Here is a 9,641-nt window from a genome sequence, read left to right as displayed (position 1 = left end):
ACCAGAAGAATTTATATTTATTTATTTGGCAAAAAAGAAAGAAGTGATTATTATTTAAATCGGTTTTGACTGCTTTGTATATTTCAAATTTTGTATTAAAAATATGTGGTAATTAACTTCGTTTCTCCGTAGCTGTGCTATTTTGGAGCATGCTTCCGGTGTTTTCAGGAGATCGAAAACGAGAAGGGGGAGAGACCTAGCGTCCGGAAACCCTCGTAAGTCAGACTTAGCAACCATAACTGTTAAGAGTTATAGATTGTTGTTAATTCAAATTAAACCGACATGAATTTCTTTGGCTACTTATTCCCACTCAATAAGTGCACTGTGGCAGTGCCATTTGCAAAAAGTCTGTTCAACCTCAGTTTTTGGGGAGTCTAGGCCAAAATGTATGCCTTGGCAAAATTATATACGGTTTATATACATAAACAGGGGGGTCGGTGGGGTTCAAAAGAACTTCAGTTTACTGTAATCATTATTTATCGAGAATTAAAAGCGGTCTGGCAGTCAACTTAAAGGGATAGCAACTATTCGTATGAAATCTAAATTTTACAATAAAAATATTGTAAGCAACTCATAGAAATATAATATATTCTATTTTACCACAAAAACGGCAGTTAAAGCAATTATTCTGAAATCTGTACTTGCCATCTGACCATGTGATCTCCAAAGATGGCCATACTCTGTAATAATCTCTTAAGAGATTATTACAAAAAAACAAACTTTTTAGAAAAAAAAAAAAAAAAAAAAAAAAAAAAAAAAAAAAAAAAAAAAAAACAGGGACTAACTTTGAATGTAGAAATGGATTCATTAACCATTTATAAGTATGGGGAAATTGTTGTTTTACCCAGGATATTTCTTTTTTTTTTTTTTTTTTGGCCAAAATGAACAGTTGTTATCTCTTTAAGGATCACCAGGTCCACAAGCATAAAATGGTTGGATATATATTACGTAAAAAAGATACTGTGAAAAACAGCATATAGGATAACAGTGAAAATAGCTTTGTCCATAAGTACAGACAAGTGACCTCAAGCATCCACAGGCATAAAATAGTAGGAAGATCGACAGTTTAACATAATATGGTTGGACGCACCTATAAAATGGAAGCATGCATGTGCCCGTAGTAGCAGAGCAAAGAACCAAAAACAATATTTTGCATGTTCACCAATAATGGCATTGTTATAACAAACAAAAGGTGTGAATAATAGCAAGTGTTATTATGAAATATGAACAAAATACATTGTATGATAAGTGTGTTTAATTGTTGATTTTTTCAACTGTTTGTGCCCAACGGCACTTGTGGACACAACCATATTCTCTCTCTTATTGTTCAGTAGGCCTGCTAAGTACATATAAGGACACTATATACTGTTTTCCAAATTACAATACCTTCTAATGCAAACTTGCAAATATTTACTTATTTCCTAAACATTTTATGCTTGTGGCACTTGTGCTCATTTGTGGATGTTTGTGGGTGTTACGTAGACAGGCGCAACTAAAAGTGAGGAGACAGTTGACAATCTTTTACTGGTGCTGAGGCTGTTGTTTTAGGGATAAATGCATTTAAATATATTTGTTGTGTAATAAGTGAGCTTTGATCTGCTGCTTGTGATGTTGTGTGATTACTGCAACTAGAATATTTGGAAAAATAACCTGTTATTCACAATTTAATTTCAATTGTTTGTTTCAGAATCTCAGGTGCAAGATGAGGGGTCTTGTTGCATGTCGTCTTTGCTCTCCTCTTTTTAAAGACATCCAGTCGTTATTTGTTACTCAGATGAAGGTAAGAATTTTTGGGATTTACAATGTAGACTTGATTAAGTATTGGGGGATATCTAATACATCGCTAACAAAATGTCATCAGGGGCCTATTTAAATTACTGAAAGAATATCTGAAAGTACTTCTTTGTAAGAGTTCTTAAGAAAGATTTACCCACAATAAATTATTTGACATGCCCCAATATGCTAATCTCGCCATTTTTATTGTTTGTAAAACACAGCTTATAGTCAGCTAAATCTTTGTAGGTTAATAGATTAGCTTAAAAATGTCTTCAGACATTTTGTGAAACAAACCCACATTCTCAGCTTTCAACTCACTTAAAATGTGCTTTATCCACTTGACAATAAATCTTTTTTAAATTCAGATTTAATATGGGTTTCATTAGTACCACCAGCGTGTACGCTGGCAGTACTCATGGTTTTAGTCCCGACCCGTCTCATATGGCTCCGTTGGCTCCGAAGGGTGACTTGGGTTCAAGTCACCATTACCGCTTCTCCTCTTAGACCACAAGGACCTGTCCCCATCTCTTTGATTTAGGTCACATATAATCTCAACTTGAACCCCCCCCCCCCTTTTTTTTTTTTTTTTGTTGTTGTCTCAGTCAGTGCATTGGCCTGGGGGTGACACTTGCTGAAACACACCCTTGTCGAAATTTTTGAAAATTCAATGCTAAATATCTCCAAAACCAAAGAAATTAGGGGAAAAATTACTACAGAAATGTGGAAATTCCAAATATGCCCTTGGTTTTGACTTTCGACCTTTATTTCAAGGTCAAACGGTGCAAATTTTCTAAAATTGGGAATTTTCTGCAAAAAAAAAAATTGTTTTTACCAATTTTCAGAAACTACACAGACCTAAGTATAATCAGGGACTCCTTTAATCTTTGGGAGTTTGGGGTCAACAGTGCATTTTCATGGGAGAAGCAGCCATTAGATACTGAAAATGAAAACTCTCTCTAATTTTGGAACCATAAATGCTAGAGACCTTTTTTTTATTTTTATTTATTTTTTATTTATTTATTTATTATTATTATTATTATTATTTTTTTTTTTTGCATTTTGCATTTTGTAGAACTTGTCAAGCGCAATACTGTAGGTGGTGTCCATTTTTTTTTGCTGAGGTGACCCTTTAGTTTTCCATATGAATGCGCTTACTCCAGCTGGTGGTACGATATCTGGAGGCGGTATTGCCTCTCTGATCCTCTTGTTTTCCTTGTTTTTGCTTTGATAGCCAGTTACATATATTATGTAACACAATGTAATACAGATATTCCTACTTTATTTTTTAGAAGCAGTCTTCAAGTTCTAAGGTGAATGAATTGAAAAGTAATTATTTAGAAAAACTTCAAGAGAAGGGGTTAGGCCAGCCTTCAGCATCCTATGTGTTGAAAAGAAGATATCCAATGAGGCTTGTTAAAAAAGGATCTGTGCCATTTTTCAAGAAGAAGAATTATGTCTATGAAGAAGTTGACAAGAAAAAAATGGAAAAAAATATGGGAAAAGATGCAAAGACAGCTCCTGTTATGGAGAAGGAACCTCCAATGCCAGTTATACTGACTCGGGATGTATTAGGTACAGTGATGTGATATTTTGTAGTTATCTGAATGGGATGCAGTTTTTTTTTCTGTCATTTTCCACTGTATTTCAAAAACAGCTAGGTGTTTTGTATATTTTGGATGCTTGGATTGGATAGGTCATATTACTGCATACAGTTTGATCGTTTTGAAGTGTCAAAATAAAGCCAGTTTTGTGATAAACAGTTAAGTTATGGTTTTATTAAAAGTTTTTACTTCACCAGAGAGGAATGATATCAGTTTGTATCTGATAATTTCACTTCTTATTTACAGGCCTAGGTGTTAAAGGGGATTTAGTGTTCATGAAAAAGAACATGGCAAGACTGTATTTGCTTCCTGTAGGAATTGCAGTCTACAGTACACCTGAAAATAGTGCATTGTACCCTGTACAGACTGAACCAGAACCAGTGAGTGTTGTTGGTACTTCTATCTAATTTGTGAATTACATTAACGTATAAAATAATTTACATTAATTAATTCACTTTCAGTTAATATTTTTGTTAATTGTCAGTGAAGAGAAATAGTTGATAATCCATTTTCTTAATTTTAATAATAATAATTTGAGTTGTGAAACAGATCATTGAAGTGGATTGAAAATATGATCACCTTTATTTTAGGATCCTGAAGCAGAAATGTTAAGATTTAAAACCTTATCTACAGAAAAGGTGAGTTTTATTACATTATTTTTCCCATTGACTAAAAAAATATCACTAGTTCATAATATACAAGTCTTACTTGTGCATATAAACTGGATCCCACCCATTCTCTCTCCCCCCATTAACTGTTGTCTGAATATATTGAAAAAAAAACATTGATAACTGGCTTTAATGCAAAGTAAACATATCATGCTCACATATGTATGTGATTATTTACTTTTTCAATGTGTTTTAATCATATTCTTACAAGATACAAAAATATGCTATCAGATATTATCTGGTGATCTTCATGTGTTTGAATGCCACTGCAATGTGTTTCAAATATGGCCTGGATTGATCAATATGGTTTTTCTTTCTTTTTTATCAGATGACTGAATTTTTGAGAAAGATGAACTTATATATTCCCATGAGTGCACACAATGACTGGACTTTAACCACAAAACATGTACGCATAGCCTTCCGTTGGCATGTAAGTACCAGATTCTTTCAGATTCTTTATTGACAAACACCTTCACATAAAGGTACAATCAATTACAATACCAGTAACTATAACATAGAACAGACAAATAAATAGATAAATATATATATAGATTAGCATATGGTTGACATCAATGACTATACAAATGGATACGTATGTCGCATTTCATAATCAATTTACCAGGTTTGATCTAAACGCCCAGTCTCTGCTGACAGCGCATAACGGGTCTCGCACTGGTATCATGATCTGGTTTGGACATGCGCAGAAAGACTTACTCTCTTCTCCATGCATTTCTGTACAAATATGAGGAGGGGCGTAATCACATCCATTTCTTTTGTACTCATGATGTGTATAAACATATCCGGGGGAGAAAGGGCATTCGTATTACAGAGGAAACTTATATTTTCGAAGAAGGTTGCCCGTAATTCTTTATAGGCCTCGCATTTCAGAATAAAATGCACTTCGTCTTCAACCTCTCCGGAATTACAGATTTGACATAATCTTAGATGGGGCGGGGTTGGGGATTTACTGTACCTCCCCTTCTCGATATGGAGTGAGTGAGCGCTGATTCTTAGTTTACAAAACATAGCCCTCTGTGCTTTATCAAAGGTCAGCACATAATTTTCGGTCTTAAAATCCTTCTTGAATTTTGTATGTGTTCTCAGTTTGCTACTTTCCTTAATTGCCTCCCCCATTGAAGGTCGTACACTTTCTCGAGAGAGACTCGGGTATTTTTTGTTGAGACATTATTCAGTTTGGCTAATGGTCTATCCCAACACTCAGCTTCACCACTAAGTTGGAGTATTTGTTTTATTCCAAGGGACCACCACCTTTACTTTCAAATCTGTCTGTGTCAAGGGCTAAGGTGGCCAGGGATTCTTTACCCATAAAGTTAAGCATAGACCTTATTGTACCACCAGCGCAGTGCTGGCAGTACACATGATTTTAGTCCCGACCTGTCTCATCCGCCAGCTCTATTGGCTCCGCAGCCACGTCACTGTTGGATTTAGGTCACATGTAATCTCTCTAGTTGTTGGTGGTACAATACGTGGAGGTGGTATCGCCTCTCTGATCCTCTATTATTAACTTGATTGAACAAGATGGTGACGGCAAATGTTATATTCAAATATCAAACCCTGTACTCTTGTATTTTTACCCATATGGTCTCTACATGTCAGAGTCGATGTATATAATGTCCTTCTTGCAAGTTTTTGTGTGAAAAAGGCAACCCTTCATTTTAAAAGGCAATTTGAAATTAGAATAATGACAACTCCAGATGTATAAAATGGTTTTATTTACATTTGAAAGTGTACATTGATGTTCCCAGAGACAATTTGTGTCTGTTTGTGTTTGGTGTGTTTATTTTGTACACTTTTAGTCATAGACTTAGGGTGCTTTCCCAGAGATTTAGATTGATCTAGAGATTAAGATTTAGATCGACCTAACTCCTGGGGGGTTCACGCTAAATTGCAGTCAGCCGAGCGGGCACCATAGTTAATTGCCCCCTTACTGCTTTTAGTAGGCGGGACAGACGCTTAAGCCGACCAAGCTGACATTAATCTAGTGAGACTCCCCACAGGGATAGATCGATCTAAAAATCTATGGAAATGGGGTGTTACATGCTTGTTATATTTCAGAGTGTTGTTGTACCAGAAGAAAACATCCAACTCCCAGCAGTGGCAATTACAGGGCCCAATACTGAACTTCAACCATTTGACATTGCAGTTAAGGTATAGTTTTTTAATCATGCTGCAAATAAACAACAAATGATTGTTTTTAAATACGGTGTAAAAGATTGAGATTTTTCTGATAATTTATTTATCCTCAACTGAGTGAGTGGGCCTTTTCTTATTATGTTTTACCAAGGTTGCCTAGATTATACATTCATGCAGAAATAATTTTTGTCTAAGTATATGTTGTAGATAGTTTCATTCTTTCACCTTGTGGTCTTGATTCGTTAGAAAGTACTTAATGAATCGATGAAAAAACGTTTTCAAACATGTCAAGTAGTTCTCTCCAGTCTTGCTTCATTTCCAAGTCATAAGAATTAAATTAGGGTCACTAGTTATCAAACATTTTCCTCATTACAGGTTAAAGAGGACATTATTGTTAATGTGAGATCTTTTATTCAACCGTGGTATAATGACAAGGAAGAATATTCCCAAGAAATAGAGGCCATAAAAGAACTGAAGCAGAAGTATCCACCATACCTGAAAGCATCACCTGAGGTGATGGAGTTACAGAGGGAGAGGCAAGAAAAGGACCGCACATTTCGACATCTGTTACATTGTAGCCCAAGTATTTTTGTCAAGGAGGCATGTGAATTAGTTTTGAAGAAGCATTTTGCCGAACTTCAAGGAAAAGATTTTAAAGAAGAACCATCATTTAAATTCAAGATATTCTTGGAAAGGAAAGATCATCCAAAGTGGAGAAAGGCTGTGATGAGCAAAGTGATGAACTTACCAGCTGAAAGTTTATAATGAGTTTATTTTCATAATGTCGAGAGATTATTTTAAGTGACTTTTTTGAAATAATCAAACATCATGTCAATTAGTACTTTTTGAAACATTAATTTGATTATCAAAAGAAGAATAAACATAACCAAAGTTATGGTGTTAGAAGCTTGAGGCTCACTGCTTTATTTTTGTGCTTGATTTTTTAAAGGGAAAACATTTACTTGGAAATAAAATATTCTCATACCAGTTCTTCAAAAAGTTCAAAAATACAGATTTTACATTATGATGTAATTTATTCTGAAATAGATCACTGACATATTAATTCATTACGACTTATTGTATGCATTCAACTTCCTTTTCTTAGATAAACCATCACCATTTCCTTTTATGCAATTTGAAGTTCTGACCAACTTAGCAGTGCATGTGAAGCTGACTTAAGGTAATTGGCACCAATCAGAATCACTATCTACCCGTGTTTCATGTTAAGCAACAGCTAAGTTAGATTGAGTCTTTTGTCTGCAAAAATTACAATATTATAAACCCATTTTACATTTGCACCTGTATAATTTTTGTATGGACACCAGTTTAGTCAACTTGGTATCCATTGATGTTGTCCTTGAGTGCACCAGAATGCTTCAAAGGAATTAAGACTAAAATAGGATCATGTAGTCTTCTTTCTTTGAAAGTATTTAAAACGAACAATCCTAGTGTATGGTTCTCCTCACATCATCTTTCATTTCAGTATGACACTGGAGACATGTTTACTCAGCATGGTTCTCCTCACATCATCTTTCATTTCAGTATGACACTGGAGACACGTTTACTCAGCATTTTCAGACACAGTTCACTAAACATCAAGCCACAGAACTACCTTTTGATACGGCATGCAATAATAAATATCTGCCATTCTGGTAATTAATTTTAATCAATAGATTATCTTAAATAAACATGTGCCTGTCCTCACGACTCTTGAAAATTACTGTTTGACAGCAGCTTAACTTCTCATTTAAACAGCAGTTTAACTTTCATTTTTTGACAAATCGGAATAAATTCCAACTATGTTATGAGACTGGCCCTTGCTTATGTTTTGTTTGGCATAAACCATGCTCAAAGGGATATGTAACTTTAATAAATGGAAGTTGTACTAAAGCCATGTTGCTCTGAGAATGTGAGAAAATGTGGTCTTATCAACAGAATATTAAAAAGGGTTTTTTTTCCACTCCTGGTGTGTTGGGAAGAATAATCCCATTTGTATAGGTTGGAAAAATCGAATTTTTGAACCTCATGGCTACAACTTTGTTATTGATTACACACAAAGTGGTTAAACAAGTGTATAAAAGTGACTTTAGGATTACATTATCATTTAACTAATAGCAATAAATGTCATCAAAAATTATAATCATTTAGTTTAAAATGCAATATTTAATTTAAGTTCCATTTCTACCAATATAAAAGTTACACTAGTCATAAAATTATCTATTTATACATATATATCATCTGCTCCGCTGTTCATTAGAAAAAAAGAAACTGTCATTTTGGTATTGTTTAAATTCTGGCTTCTCCAGCTGTTTATCTGCTTCTTTTATATCTGACTGTATCGCTTCTATAAGTTCATCTGGAAATCGATGATAGACCAATATAAATAATATTGCATAGACTGAAATGGATCAATGACTAATTATGATAAATGAAAAAAGAACATAAATTTTCTGAACTAATTTTTAACAGTTTAGCCAACTATTACTCTTACCTAATGATTTGAAGTCTAGCATTGGCCGCACATATCCTAGCATCACAGTTTTCAGCATAGAACCATAAAAATCCTTTTTGAAATCATGCATTATATGCGTTTCCTGAAATAAAAACAAAAGTCAAGCATATCACCATATAAAGAATGGCATATAACGCTTTCATGCGAACTACTAAGGCATTGAATTCAAAACCAATTAAACACTACTTTCATTGCCTTTCATTGATTTAAAAGAAAGAGAAGATTAATAGCTAGGTTATATCCCCCCCCCCCCCAACAAAAATGTTTTACTTGCCATAGTTTTCATTTTGTTGTGGTAATAGGGATTATACCCTATGCTCATCACCATTTTATGCACAGGTCCATTGTCCACATTAGCCCAACCAAAGTAGACTCCCCCTTCAACCTCCTTTGGTAAATGTTCCACTACATTTTCCGGGTAGTTTGCTTTAAATTTGAGGGGGAAAAAAGATGTGTTTTACATTTTATTTTACAAATCTAGTTACAATTTTCAATTATATCTAGTAAACTAACTTTTCTTTGTAAAAAAATCTTTAAAACGTATAGATCTATAGTTATACAACTTTCAGTTTCAGTATCACAATGCTCCTCAATGTCAATGCCAGTAGTTCAGTGCGAATTCATATATCAATTCTTTGTCACGTACTAACATATCGTCATTCGTTCATTAATCAAAAGATAAATCACCTGTAGGTATACCCAGTTCTTTGCTTCCTCGACCAAAACCTTTCACAACTACACCTTCTGAAAAGTAAGGGAAACACGAGAACATCTTGATGCGAGCACCCATTCGGAGACAAATACAGTCTCGATTTCGAAACTGTTCTGAAGGTCATCGATATTTCGTCAGAAAGTGCGATATCGTTCAAAGTTGCAGTTGCGTAAAATTTTGCTATAAAATTCAAAAGAAAATCCATAAGAAAAATCTCA

The 9,641-nt window shown here is 34.4% G+C and overlaps 2 protein-coding genes across 2 annotated transcripts; one reads left to right on the top strand and one right to left on the bottom strand.

The window, feature by feature from the left end:
* The first annotated feature begins 110 nt into the window (after nt 1–110).
* LOC106154977 (large ribosomal subunit protein bL9m) lies at nt 111–7,186 on the top strand. Its single transcript, XM_013529551.2, has 8 exons — nt 111–215; nt 1,688–1,780; nt 3,066–3,348; nt 3,624–3,757; nt 3,968–4,015; nt 4,374–4,475; nt 6,122–6,214; nt 6,575–7,186. Exons 2-8 carry the CDS (start codon nt 1,703–1,705, stop codon nt 6,962–6,964), a joined length of 1,128 nt encoding a protein of 375 aa, XP_013385005.2. The 5' UTR covers nt 111–215; nt 1,688–1,702; the 3' UTR covers nt 6,965–7,186.
* A 614-nt stretch (nt 7,187–7,800) lies between these two features.
* On the bottom strand, nt 7,801–9,578 carry LOC106154979 (riboflavin kinase). Its single transcript, XM_013529555.2, has 4 exons — nt 9,399–9,578; nt 8,986–9,137; nt 8,691–8,793; nt 7,801–8,555 (listed from the first exon to the last, which is right to left on the bottom strand). Exons 1-4 carry the CDS (start codon nt 9,499–9,501, stop codon nt 8,434–8,436), a joined length of 480 nt encoding a protein of 159 aa, XP_013385009.2. The 5' UTR covers nt 9,502–9,578; the 3' UTR covers nt 7,801–8,433.
* Nucleotides 9,579–9,641: the final 63 nt, after the last annotated feature.

The sequence above is a fragment of the Lingula anatina genome, chromosome 2, assembly GCF_051362555.1.
Source record: "Lingula anatina isolate TDL-2025a chromosome 2, LinAna3.0, whole genome shotgun sequence".
Taxonomy (NCBI): Eukaryota; Metazoa; Brachiopoda; class Lingulata; order Lingulida; family Lingulidae; genus Lingula; species Lingula anatina.
This window is presented reverse-complemented; position numbering and strand designations above follow the sequence as displayed.

What these genes read in the sequence shown, in the direction of transcription:
- LOC106154977 (XM_013529551.2), top strand. Translation starts at nt 1,703, where the DNA reads ATGAGGGGTCTTGTTGCATGTCGTCTTTGCTCTCCTCTTTTTAAAGAC. An exon ending in TACAGACTGAACCAGAACCA is followed by an intron (nt 3,758 to 3,967) that starts GTGAGTGTTGTT and finishes CCTTTATTTTAG; the next exon opens with GATCCTGAAGCAGAAATGTT. An exon ending in CATTTGACATTGCAGTTAAG is followed by an intron (nt 6,215 to 6,574) that starts GTATAGTTTTTT and finishes TCCTCATTACAG; the next exon opens with GTTAAAGAGGACATTATTGT.
- LOC106154979 (XM_013529555.2), bottom strand. Translation starts at nt 9,501, where the DNA reads ATGGGTGCTCGCATCAAGATGTTCTCGTGTTTCCCTTACTTTTCAGAA. An exon ending in AGAACTGGGTATACCTACAG is followed by an intron (nt 9,138 to 9,398) that starts GTGATTTATCTT and finishes TCAAATTTAAAG; the next exon opens with CAAACTACCCGGAAAATGTA. An exon ending in GCTAGACTTCAAATCATTAG is followed by an intron (nt 8,556 to 8,690) that starts GTAAGAGTAATA and finishes ATCGATTTCCAG; the next exon opens with ATGAACTTATAGAAGCGATA.